General features: G+C 45.5%; 1 protein-coding gene across 1 annotated transcript; it reads left to right on the top strand.

Moving 5' to 3' along the window:
• The first annotated feature begins 690 nt into the window (after window positions 1-690).
• Window positions 691-16032, top strand: LOC309568728 (uncharacterized protein). Its single transcript, XM_082274477.1, has 5 exons — window positions 691-796; window positions 4927-5049; window positions 6896-7042; window positions 11673-11822; window positions 15632-16032. Exons 1-5 carry the CDS (start codon window positions 745-747, stop codon window positions 15790-15792), a joined length of 633 nt encoding a protein of 210 aa, XP_082130603.1. The 5' UTR covers window positions 691-744; the 3' UTR covers window positions 15793-16032.
• The last annotated feature ends 2792 nt before the right edge of the window (window positions 16033-18824 follow it).

The raw sequence follows: 18824 nt of genomic DNA, 5'->3' as shown, positions 1-18824 counted from the left end.
AAAGCCTGTGTGTCACTGGCTGGGTTTCCTCCACTGTCCAACATGCTCCCCTATTGGATACAGTGGGGACACTCCCTCAGCCCAGATGAATCACAAATGGACACATGCAACAAGCAGAACTACTGATTAGGCTCCCCTGATAAGCAGATGGAGCAGACTATGCTTTTCCTAGCACCTATCGAGGAGGGTGCTACATTTACATTTATTATATACATTTATTTATTACAAAATTACTGTTTGACAGTGATTTATTAAACAGACATCACCAAAAAATTAAATAATGATCCAATAATAAATCCACCCCGTGGACCTTTAAAATCGTATATATATATATATATATAATTTCAGGAAGACCTAAAACATTTGAGAATCAAATGAAGATCACTAACATCCAAGACATATAAAAACAATAAAAATGGGCGTTGTCCTGTTACATCTTAGTTTTATCTTTAGGGCTAAGGAAACACATCATGTATATTTTATTGGGAGTTCACCCACTGCTGCATCCAGATTGCTATGGTTTGTCCAAAATCAATGCAAATATTATTTTTAAATATTTACACTTATTAATTACTGTTTGACAATGATTTATTGAACAGACGTCACCAACAATTTAAATAATGATCTATTAATAAATCCACTCTTTGGACCTTTAAAATTATATATATATATCAACATTTGAGGAGGACTTACAAAATTCGAGAAGCAAAGAAAGATCACCAACATCCAAGACATTTAAAAACAATGAAGGCAGCTGGCGTTGTCCTGTTACTTCTCTCTCTTGGTCTTTCCACAGGTAAGAGAATTATACAACCATTATTACACTCCCACAAAGTTGGGAGCATGAAATTGTCTGAAATGTCTTGGTTTGCTGACGCCCTTCACTGGAACTAAGGGGCCAAGACCAGCCCCTGAAAAACAATTGAAGACACAAGAACTCACTGCTCAAGGTGGTGTAATTGCCTGATGACTCACACCGGTGCATGCCCCGGCTCGCCTCTGTGAAAACTTGATAAAGGAAAAGGAATTGGCAGCACTCCAGGTTGAGTCAAAATCCAGATTTATTGACTGGACATCCAAATATGACAATCGTGACAAGGTAGACGCGTTTCACACACTGACTGTGTGCTTAATCATTACCAAATTAATTTTTGTAATGATTAAGCACACAGTCAGTGTGTGAAACGCGTCTACCTTGTTACGATTGTCATATTTGGATGTCCAGTCAATAAATCTGGATTTTGACTCAACCTGGAGTGCTGCCAATTCCTTTTCCTTTACCCTGAAAAACAACCCCACACCATAATCCCCTCTCCACCTAATGATTTGGGCCAGTGCATAAAGACATGGATGAGCGAGTTTGTAGTGGATGAACTTGAGTCCTGACCTCAACCCGATAGTACACCTTTGGGATGAATTAGAGTGAGGACTGCAAGCCAGATCTTCTCTCTAACATCAGTGCCTGACCTCACAAAAGTGTTTTTGGAAGAATGGTCGAACATTCCCATAGACACACTCCTAAACCTTGTGGAGAGCCTTCCCAGAAGAGTTAAAGCTGATAGGGCTGCAAAGGGTGGGCCAACTCAATATTGAACCCTACGGACTAAGGCTGGGATGCCATTAAAATTCATGTGCGTGTATAGGCAGGCGTCCCAATACTCCATTTGATCAGCAGGGTATCGGCCTACTGATGCCCTGCTAATCATAGCAGAGTGGGCAGATGACAGGTTCGTGTCCGCACAGTTTATCCAGAGTGGACACAGGCCGAGCCTGCTCTGCTCTATGGACCGCTGGGTGTAAACAGACTCCTTTGTCCATTTATACCTGACTGCACTCCAGTCCATCTAGATGGAGGGAGATGAATCCCCTTCTTTTTTTTTTTTTTATCCCAGTGAATCGGATTGGAGGTAGGTGAGTGTAAACAAGTCCATTTACATCCGTCAGTCAATAGGGGGTAATGGCGGGTCCGATCAGGAAAAGTTCACAGGCAGACCTGATTGGACCTTTCGTGTGAAAGGGGCCTAGCTACAAAGAGGCCATCTGATTTTAGACACAATATAGACATCCCTCTAGTGAAAGAAATTAAGATTTTCTGCTCATGCAACAAAGAAGCATATCCCGCAAAAAATCACAGATCACCGCCGTTACTAGTAAAAAAAAAAAAAACAATAAAAATTGCATAAATCTTTCCCGTAGTTAGTAGACGCGATAACTTTTGCGCAAACCAATCAAAATACGATTATTGCGATTTTTTTTACCAAAAATATGTAGCAGAAAACAAATTGGCCTAAAATGTTAAAAAATTTAGATTTTTACATTTTTATTTTTTGGGAATGTCATATAAAAGAATGTGAAAAATATTTTTTTTTTTTTTTTCAAAATTGACGCTCTTTTTCTGTTTATAACGCAAAAAATAAAAATCACATAGGTGATCAAATACCACCAAAAGAAAGCTCTGTTTGTGGGAAAAAAAGGACGTCAATTTTATTTGGGTACAGCGTCGCACGACCGCGCAATTGTCTGTTAAAACAATGCAGTGCCGAATCGCAAAATAGGACCTGGTCATTAAGCAGGAAAATCTTCCGGTCCAAGCTAGGAGGAACTGTTTGGCATAAATCATGCCAGCAGGGGCAGTCAGGTGGAAGATGGAGATGGCGTGCTGAGGAGGCAGTCGGTGGCCCTTGAGGGTGCCCCCTAGTCTGGGGGGGGGGGGTGACCGTAGGCCTGGGGCTCGGGTGCTGGAGGGACCCTCTACAACACACGGAGGAAACCTTTCCTGGAGGCAGGGGAGCAAGTGAGCGGACAGCAGGAACAGGTCAGCACTTCCATGAGATCTCCTGAGAGTCAGTCTGGAGGGCTGGTGAGTGTTAGGCTGGAGGACTGTAGAAAGTCAGTGTGGAGGACTGTGGGAGATATTAGTCTGGAGCAGAGATGATCGAACTTTTGAAAAGTTTGGTTCGACCAGAAAACCCGAACTTCCCGAAAGTTCGGTTCGGATTCCAGAATCCCATTGAAATCAATGGGACCCAAACTTCTGGAATCAAAAAACACCATTTTGAAGCCCTAAAACCCAATAAATGCCCCTAAAAAGTGCCTAGGGTTCTGGGTCATGCCCCAGGGATTATTAATTACACACAAAAAAGTTCTTAAAAATTTTAATTTTTTGATAGAGAGACAATTATTGAAAAAATTATTGAAAAAAAAAAAGAGATTTCTTTGGATTTAGTGTCTGGGGGGGTCTAAAAAGTGTACCTGTGAAGTTTCAGCTCTGTAGCATGTCCAGAACCAGAAAAAAAGATAATTTTTCTTAGAATTTTTAGTAGCGCAGGGATGGGGTTCCGCTCCTTTCACACCTGGGCGTTTTTGTTCAGGCGTTTATTAGGCATTTTTTGGGTGTCTTTGGAGGCAGGCATGACATCTGAACTTCTGTATAGGGGTATATATACACACACATATATATATATATATATATATATATATATATACATATACACACATATAGGTGTGAAAGGAGCGGAACCCCATCCCTGCGCTACTGAAATTATTTGCATGGATGGGGTTCCGCTCCTTTCACACCTATATGTGTGTATGTGTATATATATACACAGCCTCTCTATTACAGTGCTAGAGATTTGGCGGGGCTATGTTATATACTGGAGGGCGTATGGGGGGCGTATTCACTCCTGATTGGCCTCTGGACCCCCTAGTCACTCCAATCTGCTTTTACCGATGTTTCTGGTCCAATCATGGGCTTTTAAACCGCCCATTGCATTTTGGGCGGTTCTGGTGCCCGAATTCCGAACTTTTACCGCAAAAAGTTCGGAATTCGGCCGAATTTCGAACAGCCAATGTTCGGGTCGAACCGAAGGTCGACCCGAACCGTTCAATCATCCCTAGTCTGGAGGGCTAGTGAAAGGGAAAGCTGCAACCAGGCCGGGTGGAAGTGCCTAAAGAGGTGGTGCTGGGATCAGTAACCACAGGAAGGAAGTGCTGGGAAAGTGTGAACTGTGTCTTCTTATCTACTTCAAGTGTAGGGGCTGCAAGTCCCTGCCTATAATGGGCCCTTTGTACACAAACTACTGCTGGGTGGCATATCTGTGTCCTGCAATGAAGTGAGTGCTAAAGGAAGAAGAGGGAGCTGTATACAGACTGTATATAGGAGAAGTGTTCCTGAAGATTTTTTCTGAAGTTTGTTGAAGTCAAATGAGCATCCCAAAACCTCCGCATCCCTAGTTATTTCCCTCAATAAAACATTATAAAAATTTTTTGGGGACTGTTCTCTGACTGTGGAAATTTGGTGTGCCTGGCTGTGCAGGGTGGGGGATCCCATTCTACTTGTGCCTCCCTAGTGGGTGCACTACATAGGAATAATGTAAATCGGGAAAATATTGCATTATGGCCACTAGATGAAATTGACAGTCATAGTGAAAAGAAATTAACTTCCTATGGTTATCAGCTCCATCTAGTGGCCATAATGCAATATTTTCCTGAATCATGCTATCCTGAATTCCCTACCCTCCGGACCTCTGAGCATGCGCAATGGTAACCTGCTCAGCTGTTCCATGACGTAGGTGCGACGTAGGTGCACCGGAAGTGACGAGGGTAGGGAATTTTCAAGGGTAGGGTTTTTTCACGGAACACCGGCAACTCATCCTTACAAAAAAAGTCACCTTATTACATTGAGTGGAGTGTACAAAATACAGTGGCTTATACATTTTGGTAATAAGCCTAAATCAGAAGCAGAAGCATTTGGATTTAAAAGAAGGATAGTCCATCAAGAAAATAGACATTGGGAGCCGTGGATTTCGATTTTGTCTTGAGTTCCTGCTATCTGCCCAGTGGATGGTTTACAGCCATTGGTGCAGCAAATGTGATATTCTGTATTTTAGGTAGGATGACGTGCTATTCACCTTTTACATGTTTTAATCCTAGCTGAAAATGTCACGTGTTATAAATGTGAAGGCCATAATACTGACTACTGCGAAGGTGAAGAACATCAATGTCCAGAAGGCAATGTTTGCATGACCCTCTCTGAAAATATTGGACTCGGTGAGTACCATGCTTTAATCTAAGGTCTCTCCATTGGTGTAAACTATTTTTTTTTGGGGGGTTGGCAGCAACATACACAATATGATAGCTCAAAGTATTATTAAACATGTAAGATTGTAATATGTTTACAGTGCTGCCCCCTATAGGACAAAGCACATGTATCGAGAACTTTCTAACACTAGTAATGAAGTCCCCCCTCCTGCCGCAGTTGATCCGACAACAGCTATGAAGGAGACGGCTGACTCAAAGCTACAGCTTATCCCAGTTCTGAGCAATTTCCAGAGACAAGCAACTGCAAGAGGAATGCACAGATGACACGACCCCCCTCCACATTCTTCTCGCCACTGCTTGTCTGTGGAAAGCTATGAATAAGGTGTCTCCTTCATAGCTGTTGTCGGATCGGCTGTGGCAGGAGGGGAGGGGGGGGGGGGTAGGTTGGACCTCATAACTAAGGTTAGAAAGCACCTAGCAACATGGAACAAAATACTTCATGTACTTTGTCCCATAGGGCAGTGGTCCTCAACCCTGGTCTTCAGGGCCCACTAACAGGCCAGGTTTGCAAGATAACTGAAATACATCCCAGGTGATAAAATTTGCTGCTCAGTGATTGCAGTACTCTAGTCTAGATCTCCCCAAGGTAATACATAAAATCTGGCATGTTAGTGGGCCCTGAGGACCGGAGTTGAGGACCACTGCCATAGGGGACAGAACTGTAAAATGATTATATTGATAGACCTGTATAGATGTGAGTTAAATCTTTATTACATAATATAATATGGACCAGTCTTTTTCAACCAGGATGCCAAGGAACTCTGGGGTGCCTTCAGGTTTCTTCAGGGGTGCCTTGGCAAAATGCCTTAACCCCTTCCCACAAACCAATGTACCTGTTCGAAGAAGTGCTTGTACCCGGGTGATGCCTGTAGCTAGAGGTATCACCCTGGTACCATTTTTTAGAGCCAGTGGTCAGCTTTCTGGTGATAACAACCGATGCAGCCGTTATCACAAGAAGCCGGAGGGAATGTCCCCTCCCGCTACCTTCTGCCTCTCTGTCTGTGTCTCCCAGTCCCATGTCCACTTCGGCATGTCCGCCAGCCGGTCAGAGTCCCGAACTAAGCAGGATTTGGCTTTGATCGGGTCTCCGATGAAGTAACCCGAAAGCAACGGTCACTTCCGGTTTACGCGGCTGCCAATGGTGCAGATTTTTAAAAAAATGACAGTATTCAAAAAAGCTGATTTTGCCGTTTTGAATACTTTTAAGTGCAAAAGGAAGGATCTGGGGTCTTTTAGACCCCAGATCCCTCCATAAAGAGTACGTGTTACTGCATATTACTGTCACAAGGGATGTTTGCATAAAGCTAAAAACATTTTGACCTAAATATATGACAAAAATTGAATATATTGGATATTTTTTAACTGTCAAAGTAGAAAAATATTGTTATTTTTTCAAAATTGTCGCTCTTTTTTTATTAATATCGCAAAAAATGAAAAGTGCAGCGGTGATCAAATACCACCAAAAGAAAGCTTTGTTTGTGGGAAAAAAAGGACGTAAATTTTGTTTGGGTACGGCGTTGCATGACCGCGCAATTGTCAGTTAAAGTCGCACAGTGCCAAGTTGCAAGAAGTGGCCTGGATGTAAAGCAAGAAAATCCTCCGGTCCTAAAGTGGTTAAAGTTGGGTTTCCTAGATGTGTGGATGTTGATGTGTTATATCAAACTGTTAGTTTAGTTTTTACATTTCAGAATGGGGTGCTTCTAGATTATGCAGAATTTTAAAGGGTGCCTTGACTGGAAAAAGGTTGAGAAACACTGATATAGACAGTACCTTACTATCATTTTTTTTTATGCAGGTACAGCCATGCACTCCATTAGGAAGCGATGTTCTCATAACCTGCCTTGCATCGGTAATTGGTATGCCTATTGTAATGATTCTTATTACTTTGAAATATCATCGCAATGTTGTAAAGGAAGTCTTTGCAACAATGGAACTTTTCAAGGTGAGTGTGCATGAGTGTGTCTTTGTTTATGGGTGTGAGATAGACACTACAGAGAACCAATCACAACTGGACCTATGCAATAAATTATTATTACAGTAAAACCTTGGATTGCGAGCATATTTTGTTCCGGAAACATGCTTGTAATCCAAAGCACTCGTATATCAAAGCAAGTTTCCCCATGAGAAATAATGGAAAATCAGATGATTTCTTCCACAATTGTAGCACTACTCCCTGGGGAGCTGCTTGAAGTGGGTTCCCCTGGGTTACTGATAGCAACAACTTAGTAATTCAAAGTACTTTACGTGTTTGGCTCAGTCAGAAAACAGTCCAGGGGATTTGTTTTTTTAGTTGGTTTTATTTTAGAACTTGGATAGGAGAAGGGATGAGAGGGATACTCCAACTGGATGAACTATGCACAATTTTAGGACTTCTAACTATGTTGAGTGCGGCAAGGCCACTGCTTCACCTTGTCACTGTAGTGAAGTATTTGATAAGCGAACTGTATAGTGAATTACTCTTCAGGGCCCCACTTGGCACCCCCTTTACCCCTACTCTAAAAGGTTATACTTGGCACCCCCTTTACTCTTGCATACTGTGTGAGCTGACCTTCTATCCTCTGACTTCACTGGAGTGGTCCCCCTTCCTGGGCAGACCCCTTGGCAAGCCCCCTGGTACTCAAGGACACTGTTTTTCCCAGGTGACTCTGCCAGCAGCTCCACTGTCAGCTTTCCAGGATCCTTGTGGCTCAGCTCCACACTGGCCGACTGCCAGTGACCACCTTCCTCAGACAGCAGGAGGAGAGACAGCCATCACCCCTCCTCCTGGCACTCTGCTTCTTGCCTGTCACATGTCCCCTCAGCTTTTATGGTCAATCCCGGGATGCACTGCAAGGGTGCCCTCCCACTGGGACTGCCACAAAAGCCGATTTGCCACTGGCTAGGTTTCCTCCACTGTCCAACAGGCTCCCCTATTGGATACAATGGGAACACTACCTCAGACTAAGTGACTCATACCTGGACACATGCAACAGGCAACCTAACAGATCAGCCTCCCCTGATGAGCAGATGGAGCATAACAATGCTTTTATCCAAGCACCTATCTAGGAGGGTGCTGCACAATCATTTATTCCTATAAAAATGATTTAACAGGGGTTGTTTCTGTTGAAAAGTCCTAATCAGGTGACACAAAGAACAAATGGAGCAGCACAATCTAAGTGTACTGTATGATCACAGTTTTAATGTAAAAAAAAGTGGAATGACACTCACAATGTATAAAACAATATCCAGCGTTAAGGAATCTGGTGCTCATCCGTGTAAAGCCGCTGGTGTATACAGTATGTGGCCAGAGGTCCGGGGGGAGGGGGGGGGGGCTGGTGGCTCCCAGCGCTTCCTGAAGAACTTCGAGACACTCGGAGACACTGAGGAACTGTTGACCACACTTCCGGGTGCTCCGAACGCGCTCTATGCCCGTCCCACCTGGCTGCGAGTGTCTCCGAGTGTCTCTGAGTTCTCTAGGAAGAGCTGGAGCCACCAGCGCCCCTGGATCTAAGCCCACATACTGTATACACCAGCAGCTTTACAAGGTGACCAGATTTTTAAATGAAATCCGGGGACAATTTTTTTTTCCTTTTTTTTTTTTATTGGCAAATGGTAAATTATTTTTTTAAGTATATTTTCCTCCAATGATATATGCAGTGTATGTGGTATGTGTTTATAGAATGATTGTATGATATATATGTTATTTCTCACATTTTACCCTTGAGATAAAAAAAAGATACTTCTTAAAATTTTTTGGGATATGGAATATTAAGATGATATTTTGTATTTTATTCTTACCAAAAGAAGCGCAGAGTTCAGGGGTTCGCTATGTACAGAGCGCAGAGTTCAGAGCAGTGGAGGCTGCTGCTCAAAATTTTTTTGGGGGGGGGGGGGGCGAAAACAGAAAAATGTAATAGGCATTGCTTTGCGGCAAAAAACGCTGTAAAAAATTGCGTGACTTTGAGGTCACAAAAGTGTGAAAGGGGCCTTCAGTAATTAAGGTATAGTGTGCCTCCTTCAATGCAGAGTGACCACAGCGTGCCCCCTTTCAATGCAGAGAGACCAGCGTGCCCCCTTTCAATGCAGAGAGACCAGCGTGCCCCCTTTCAATGCACAGTGACCAGCGTGTCCCCTTCAAAACAGTGACCAGCGTGCTCCCTTCAATGCAGTGACCAGCGTACATGCCCGCTTCAATGCAGTGACCGGTGTACATGCCCCCTTCAATGCAGTGAACAGCGTGCCGTGCCCCCTTCAATGCAATGAACATTGTGCCACTGCCGTGCCCCTATCAATGCAATGAACATTGTGCCACTGCCGTGCCCCCATCAATGCAGAGTTCAGCGTGCATGCCCCCTTCAATGCAATGAACATTGTGCCACTGCCGTGCCGCCATCAATGCAGAGTTCAGCATGCGTGCCCCCCCAGAGACCAGTGCACTTACCTGGAGCAGCCCGGCGGCGACGGCTTCCTTGTCTTCAGTCCCGGACTCCTGACGGGCGGCTTCTCCGAGTCCTCACTCCAGCGGCGAGACTTCTCTGGTCTTTCCTCTCCCGCCTCCTCCTCAGCCAATGGCATGGGGTTTGCCATGCGGCCAATCAGGAAGCCGGTATTAGACCGGCTTCCTGATTGGCCAGGAGGAGGATCGGTGTCACAATAGCGAATTTTCATTCGCTATTGTCACACAATGGGTGGGCTCTGGGTGCACTGCTCTGCGCCCCGGGACCACCCTTTGCATCACCCTATTAGAGTCTCTGGCTCTAATCAGGTGATTGGAAAAAAAAAACCCATTAAGCTCCATGCGTCCGGTGCCCTGCATGCAGATTAGGGGGCCGGACGCATGGATGGGGGGGCCGCACCCCTGCGCCCTCAGTACACCAGCCGCCACTGGTTCAGAGGTGTGCGATGTACAGAGTGCAGAGTTAAGGGGTGCACAACATTACAGAGTGCAGAGTTCAGGGGTGCGCATGTACAGAGTTCAGGTGTACGCTACATTCAGAGTGCAGGGTTCAATAGTGCGCTACGTACAGAGTGCAGGGTTCACTAGTGTGCTACGTATACAGTGCAGAGATCAGGAGTGTGCTTTGTACACAGTGCAGAGATCAGGAGTGCGCTACGCACACAGTGCAGAGATCAGGAATGCACTACGCACACATTGCAGAGATCAGGAATGCCCTACGTACACAGTGCAGAGATCAGGAATGCACTACGCACACAGTGCAGAGATCAGGAATGCCCTACGTACACAGTGCTGAGATCAGAAATGCGTTACGCACACAGTACAGAGATCAGGAATGCCCTACGTACACAGTGCAGAGATTAGGAGTGCGCTACGTACACAGTGCAGAGATCTGGAGTGCGCTACGTACACAGTGCAGAGATCAGGAATGTGCTACATACACAGTGCAGAGATGAGGAGTGCGCTATGTACACAGTGCAGAGATCAGGAATGCGTTATGCACACAGTACAGAGATCAGGAATGCCCTACGTACACAGTGCAGAGATTAGGAGTGCGCTACGTACACAGTGCAGAGATCAGGAGTGCGCTACGTACACAGTGCAGAGATCAGGAATGCGCTACATACACAGTGCAGAGATCAGGAGTGCGCTACGTACACAGTGCAGAGATCAGGAGTGTGCTACGTACACAGTGCAGAGATCAGGAGTGTGCTACGTACACAGTGCAGAGATCAGGAGTGCGCTACGTACACAGTGCAGAGATCAGGAGTGCGCTACATACACAGTGCAGAGATCAGGAGTGCGCTACATACACAGTGCAGAGACCAGGAGTGCGCTACGTACACAGTGCAGAGACCAGGAGTGTGCTACGTACACAGTGCAGAGATCAGGAGTGCGCTACGTACACAGTGCAGAGATCAGGAGTGCGCTACATACACAGTGCAGAGATCAGGAGTGCGCTACATACACAGTGCAGAGACCAGGAGTGTGCTACGCACACAGTGCAGAGATCAGGAGTGTGCTACGCACACAGTGCAGAGATCAGGAATGCGCTATGTACACTGACACATTTGACACTTTGTGGGAACCAGTGACGCTAATGCAGTAATCAGTGCTAAAAATATTCACTGTCACTGTACTAATGACACTAACTGGGAAGGGGTTAACATCAGAGGTGATCAAAGGGTTAAATGTGTGCCTAACCAGTGTTTATGTGTTTACTAAGTGTTGCTTTTACTAAGGGAAGTGATGAACATTTTTTTCTGCTTTGCAGGGACACACAATCCATCACTTCCCCTTGTCAGAATGGAGCTCTGCCTTCTTTAGCTCTGCCCTGTGTCTCTCCACGGCGTTTGACAGGTGCCAGGGGACATCCATTGTCCGGCACCCACAGATCGGCTTCAGTGGCCCACCGCCGGTGCCCCCATGCGCGTCCCCCTAGGCAGAAATGCAGAATCACGTTTATATACTGTATATAATTCTGCACAGCATGTTAAAGCTTGTTGTTGGCACTTGTTGGGACAATTGTTCTTTAGGTTACATGATCTTTTTTCCTATTATTATTTTATCTATTCCAGTATGCACTGTTCAATTTTTATTGTGTTGTATTTTTTTTTTTTTTTTACAAAACAAACAGAAATGAATAGAAGCACTGAAAGAGAAGGGCCCAGATGTCCAGTTTGCTATTCAACTGATACCTCCAAAATGTGCACGCCAACCTCAGAAACAATCTGCAGAGACGAAACTGATCAATGCGCCACAATACGTGCAAGGATAAAAACAGCTGGTAATTGTATTTCTTAAAACCCAATTAAGGCTATTATTTGTGTGTAGCACTACTCCCATGGGAGCTGCTGGTTATGGGTTCCCTTGGCTTACTATTAGCAACAGCAAGGCAATTCAACATGTTCAAAAGTGATTTTTGGCTCAGTCAGGAAACAGTCCAGGAGCTTTGGTTTTTGTGTTTTATTGAGAACTTGGATAGGAGAAGAGAATGAGTGGGATGCTCCGACTTTATACACTATGCACAATCTGCTGGGCGACTGAATAATGCTGAATAGGCTAGGCCGCTGCTTCACCTTGACATTAGCAGTGAAATAGTAGTAAGAGAACTTCCTGAGGCAGGGGCGTAACTACAGGGGTTGCAGGGGTTGCAATTGCAACTGGGCCCCATGCTCCAGGGGGCCTGTGCGGCTCTCCTGTACACTTGGATAGGAGGGGCGGCGGGGACAGCATGTAGAGAAATCATTGTCCTCATTTTTCCTCCTGTAGCTGCAGGAGGAAAATGGAGGAGATTGGTTCCCCCGCCACTCCTCCTATCCAGTTCACTTGTGTTCTGCTGTCTCCGGGCCCCTGTGTGCTCCCCTGGTCCCCCCTCTTCCCCTATTGTGCTGCCCCCCCCACTGTGCTCCCTTCCCTCTCCTGCCGGCTGCTGCAGGGGATGTGTCACAATAGAGAACCAGGAAGGGGTCGGTAAATATGTAATTTACCAGCTCTTTCCTTTTCTGAATGGACAGAGTCATAGTCAGTGACATTGTAAAAAAATAAAATAAAATGATAAAAAATAATACAATTAAAGTACCAAAAAATAAAAACTACTGAAATTCCAGGATCGCAAAGGTCACACTTGCGACCGGGCCTTGGCATTCCACCATCGTGGGGAGGCCCCAAGATGGCAGGAAGGGGGCCCACTGCAGAACTTGTGAAATGGTCCCGGTCTGCAGGACCATAATAATGAACCCCACAAAGAGAGTAAAGGGCTCCAGGATCAGTGGTAAGAGCCCCAAGCTTGAAGGGAAGGGCACCGACCAGGGGTCCAGGGGGCCCTTCATGGTTTCTTGCACCAGGGCCCTGAAGGTTCTAGTTACGCCTCTGTCCTGAGGTAAACTGTACTGTACTGCAGAACAATCTTCAGGGCCCTTCCTGGTACCCCCTTTTGTTCCTACTCTTCAGGGTCAACTACACGGCACCCCCTTTACTGTTACACTCCCTGTGAGAGCTGGCTTCTCCCCCCCTGCTGCTCCCCTGGGGCCGATCTTCTCCACATCTCACACCCTACAGCAAAGCTGTAGCAACTCAGCGCTTGTGATGTTGAGGAGATCGGATGCTGGGGAACATTGGCTGTGAGGGAAAGAAAGCAGCACCACATGGGAGAAGCACAGCATTAGAGCACAGGAGGAGTGGTGCTCGAGAGAAGAAAGGCCATGTTGGGTAAAGAAATCACAGCCAGCTAAGGTAGGCAGCCAGGGGACCAGGAAGAGCACTGTTACTGGAGGCAATTTTTGCAGCGCTTTACACATATACAGTGTAGCACTACTGCCATGGGAGCTGCTGGTTACGGATTCCCCTGGGTTACCCATAGCAACAACACAACAGTTTAGCATTTTCAAAGTGCTTGGCTCAGTCAAGAAACAGTCTAGGGGTTTTGTTTTTTGTGGTTTTATTGAGAACTTGGATAGGGGAAGGGGATGAGTGGGATACTCCAACTTGTAATAACTATGCACAATTTGCTGGGATGTCTAGATATAGCTGAATGCGGCAAGGCCGCTGCTTCACCTTGTCACTGGCAGTGAAGAAGAACTTAATGAACTGTATTACTCTGTGAATCGCTCTTCAGGGCCCTACTAGGCACCCCCTTTGTCCCTATTCTTAGAGGCGTACCTAGGGTCTCCAGCGCCCTTTGCGAAGATCTGTATCGGCGACCCCCCCGAGAGAGGGTTTGACAGAGAGAGGGGGGTGACAGGGAGAGAGAGAGGGGGGTGACAGGGAGAGAGTGGGGGTTGACAGGGAGAGAATGAGAGTGGGGGGTGACAGGGAGAGAATGAGAGTGGGGGGTGACAGGGAGAGAATAAGAGAGGGGGTGACAGGGAGAGAGAGAGAGGGGGAGATAGGGAGAGAGAGAGAGGTGTCCCCTGGTCAGCTTGTCCTGGGAGTGGAAAGGAGGTTGAAGGTGCTGGTCAGCGGTATGTGCTCCTCTGACAGCCTCAGTGTAATCCCCATCCCCAGCCTGCCGCTGCTGGAGCTGATTGATGATGTCACGGTCATGTGACTGCTAACCGGCCTCATGTGTGGACGGAGACAGAGCTCCGGAGAGCCCGCACTGACACCGCCTGGAGTGGACACGGCTCGGGGATTGGAGCCACATGCGGCCTTGGGGGTGCCGGGGACGCATGCTGTGGGGAGGGCCCAACAATCACTACTAACACTTCCAATTTTTTTGCGCCCCCTCCTTGGCCTGCGCCCCTGGCGGGCGCCAATCTGAGCAAACCCCTTGGTACGTCCCTGCCTATTCTTCAGGGTTCTACACGGCACCCCCTTTGTCCCTATTTTTCAGGGTTCTACACTGCACCCCCTTTACTGTATCTCTCTCTCTGTGTGAGCTGGCTCCCTGATCCCCTGACTTCACTGAAGTGGTCCCCCTTCCTAGGCAGACTCTTTGGCAAATCTCCTGGTACTCACGGACACTGTTTTTCCCAAGAGACCCTGCCAGAAACTCCACCGTCAGCTCCACTGGATCTTCTGCAGCTCAGCTCCACACCTTGTTCACTAGGCTGACCGCCTAAGACCACCTTCCTCATACACTGCAGGAGGAGAGACAGCTGTCCACCTCCTCCTGGGACTCTGCTTCCTGCCAAAGATGCCCTGTCACATGTCCCCTCAGCTTTTATGAGCAATCCCAGGATACATTGCAAGAATGCCCTCCCACTGGGACTCCCACAAAAGCTAATGTGTCACTGGCTGGGTTTCCTCCACTGTCCAACAAGCTCCCTCATTGGATACAGTGGGTACACTTCCTCAGGCCCAGTGAATCACACCTGGAGACATGTAACAGGCAACCTAATAGATCAGGCTCCCCTCATAAGCAGAAGGAGCAATAGATGCTTTTGCCTAGCACCTACCTACCTAGGAGGGTGCTACAATAGTATATTGTACATTCACATCATCAAGGAGCTCGCAATCGAAGGTCCCTAACTCACATTCATACATCCACATACTAGGGCCAGTTTAGATAGGTGCTAAGTAACCTACCAGCATGTCTTTGGAGTGTGGGAGGATACCGGAGTACCCAGGGAAAACCCACGCAGGCACAGGGAGAACATGCAAACTACAGACAGGTAGTGGTTGGGAATCTAACCGACAACCCTAGGGCTGGTAAGGTGGAAGTGCTTTTTATATATTTATTCACAATTTTTTTTTTCGATCACTTTTTGCAAGTTTCTATCACCCTGATAATTGCGTTGATTGTCACCATATTATATTTAATTAATTATATATTTATTTAATTATTTTAATTCACATACGTTTTATCACTGTGGTATCTTGATTTTTGTCATTTACAATTATTCATCCAGTTTTCATATACATTTTTACGTATTTCTACATATATATCCTTTTGGAGCACTTTAATTTTATCTATTTATTTTACCTACACCTATGGGAAAGTGCTGTGCTCGCTGCAGTTCCTAAAAGAGTGCCTGATCTTGTTTGCTCGCAGGAACCCCCGTTTTTTTTAGCTAATGACTTAGCCACTGTGCTGTGCTAGAGATGCTTTTTTTTTTCATTTTTAGGCTGATGTTTATTATTTTTGTATTTTAGATGGCGTAAAAACTGGTATTGCTGCCCAGGGATGCATGTCAGCCACGGCTTGTCAGTTCCCCGACTACACCTATACGGTTGGACTTGGTGTATATAAGTTGTTTGAACATGTGTGCTATCTTCCTAAACCTGAGCCTCAAAGCGGCACAAAAGGAGAGTAATGCTACAGATTGATACAAGAAAGAAACACATCGAAATAATTTAAAAACTGCAAAAAGAAACTACAGCCAGCTAAATGCATTGCTTAAATAGTCATCCGTATAATCGCATCTCCCCCTAGCTATGCTATGTATTCAGTGATTGACAGTGGTCTTCCTAGCCTGCTGCTTTACAGCTTTCTGTATCACATCCCTTCCTCCAAGCTGCTAATCGTCATTATTACCGATCCAGCCTGGATCACCATGCTATCCTTTGATGTGGAGCAAAGGGCCAGTGCACTGTCCATTATTGGTGTGTGGGAGGAATTGTGCCCCATCGTTGATATCAATTGTCCTCATCGCTGGTGTAATTGGGCCCCATCATTGACATCGCTGGTGCCAATTGTGCCCCAACATTAATGCAATTGGGCCCCGTCATTGGAAGGAATTGTGCCCCATCATTGGTGTCGTTGAGCTCCTTTATTGACATCGTTGATGTCATTGGACTCCCATCGTTGGTGTAAATTGGGCCCCATTGTTGATATCAGTGGCCCCCATCACCGGTGTCATTAGGCCCCATCATTGACATGTCTGGTGTCAATTGTGCCCCAACATTAATGCCATTGGGCCCCATTGCTGGTGTCATTGGGAGGAATTGTGCCCCATCATTGGTGTCGTTGGGCTCCTTTATTGACATCGTTGATGTCATTGGACCCCCATCGTTGGTGTAAATTGGGCCCCATTGTCGATGTCATTGGTCCCCATCACCGGTGTCATTGGATCCCTTTATTGACATCACTGGTGTCAATTGTGCCCCAATATTAATGCCATTGGGCCCCATTGCTGGTGTCATTGGGAGGAATTGTGCCCCATCATTGGTGTCGTTGGGCTCCTTTATTGACATCGTTGATGTCATTGGACCCCCATCATTGGTGTAAATTGTGCCCCATTGTCGATGTCAGTGATCCCCATCACCGGAGTCATTGGGCCCCATCATTGACATCGCTGGTGTCAATTGTGCCCCAACATTAATGCCATTGGGCCCCATTGCTTGTGTCATTGGGAGGAATTGTGCCCCATCATTGGTGTCATTGGGCTCCTTTATTGACATAGTTGAAGTCATTGGACCCCCATCGTTGGTGTCAATTGGGCTCCATTGTTGATGTCATCGGTCCCCATTGCTGGTGTCATTGAGCCCTATCATTGACATTGTTGGTGTCAATTGGGCCCCATCATTGATGTCACTGGGCCCCAATTACTGGTGTCATTGGGAGGAATTGTGCCCCATCGCTGATGTAATTGGGGGAAAATGTTTTCCCATGTCAGTGAGAGGAATTATGCACCATTGTTGGTATCAGTGGATGGAATAGTCCCCCAAGGGGATGCAGTTTGAAGACCACTATTCTAGATGCCAGTAAAGGCCTTTAATAGGAAACAGGCTGAGTATTGGTAAGAACAGACAGCCCAGAAAAAAAAAGAAAACAGATAAACAGGCTGATCAAACCCAGGGAGGTATTTTTCTATTTAGAACCCCCCCCCCCCACCTAGGAAGGCTACAAAATTAAAAACATCCCCATGACTAAGCCCCAAGGGGTGGAGTGAAACGCATTGGGGGCAAAGCCTGGCTCCAAGCTGAGGATGCCACTTACACACTAATCTTAGCGACAGCATCGATGTGCGGCTACAGGTAGTCCTTTTTTTTTTACCTTCAGTGATTACAGGAACTGGGGCGAGTTCCTTCATGTGCCAGCACTCCCAGCTCAGCATTCACACCCTGCTCCAGAGAGCCTAAGCGCCACACCAAGCAAGGTTCGGGTTACAAAATAAAAATAGCAGCTTTGCTTACCTGAAATCTGAAGACGTCCCCCATAGGGCTTCTCTTTCACCATAAGATGTCCTCAATCTTACCTGTTGCTAATTAAATACAACATGATTTTGAAATGATTGTTGGTAAATGTAATAATAAAATCAAACAATTAAAGAACTGTATTGTGTTTTTTTGACCATGGCTATAAAATATGTATAAAGATATAATAGGTATAATAAATATAATATATATATAATAGATATAATAGGTATAATAGATATAACAGGTATAATAGATATAATAGATATAATAGGTATAATATATATAATAGGTATAATAGATATAATATATATAATAGATATAATAGGTATAATAGATATAATAGGTATAATAGATATAACAGATATAATAGATATAACAGGTATAATAGATATAATAGATATATTAGGTATAATAGATATAATAGGTATATTAGATATAATAGGTATAATATATATAATAGATATAATAGGTAGAGGCGGGGCAGAGAACAGCCTGAATACATTGCATACAATACAACTCAATGAGAGGAGGCGGGGCGGGGCAGAGAACGGCCTGAATACATTGCATACAATACAACTCAATGAGAGGAGGCGGGACGGAGGCGGGGCAGAGAACGGCCTGAATACATTGCATACAATACAACTCACTGAGAGGAGGCGGGGCGGGGCAGAGAACGGCCTGAATACATTGCATACAATACAACTCAATGAGAGGAGGCGGGACGGAGGCGGGGCAGAGAACGGCCTGAATACATTGCATACAATACAACTCACTGAGAGGAGGCGGGGCGGAGGCGGGGCAGGCACGGCTCAGTAGAAATGGGGCCATAAAAAGCTATAATGAATAAAAATGAACTTTAATGAATTTTATTCATTATAGCTTTTTATGGCCCCATTTCAGCAAGATCTTCAGCCATTTAGGACTCCAGTTGTCCTTAGTGGGGGACACACAGCCGGGCAACCATCTGGTGAACATCAACTATACCCCTTTCCTCCCAGGTCATGCACTACCAGTCAGGCTCCAATTGAACCTGTTTGATTTTAACTTCAGCAAGCATTCCATTCTCACAAACAGTAAACCATGTAAGTCTATCTTCTTTTTGATCATTATAGAATGTTCAATTATATCATTTATTGTATCTTTTTGTGATGATTTGCCATGTTTCTAAATGAGTTGTCTTATGACTATATTCAACATTAACAGAAAA

This window comes from Pelophylax lessonae (genome assembly GCF_965119305.1).
Source record: "Pelophylax lessonae genome assembly, chromosome: 12".
Taxonomy (NCBI): domain Eukaryota; kingdom Metazoa; phylum Chordata; class Amphibia; order Anura; family Ranidae; genus Pelophylax; species Pelophylax lessonae.
Note: the sequence above shows the minus strand (reverse complement) of the source record. Positions and strands in the feature narration are given on the sequence as shown.

Excerpts from the sequence above, each read along its gene's own strand:
- LOC309568728 (XM_082274477.1), top strand. The coding sequence starts at position 745 with ATGAAGGCAGCTGGCGTTGTCCTGTTACTTCTCTCTCTTGGTCTTTCC. Across the intron at positions 5,050-6,895 it reads CTCTGAAAATATTGGACTCG|GTACAGCCATGCACTCCATT; the intron begins GTGAGTACCATG and ends TTTTTTATGCAG. Across the intron at positions 7,043-11,672 it reads CAACAATGGAACTTTTCAAG|AAATGAATAGAAGCACTGAA; the intron begins GTGAGTGTGCAT and ends CAAAACAAACAG.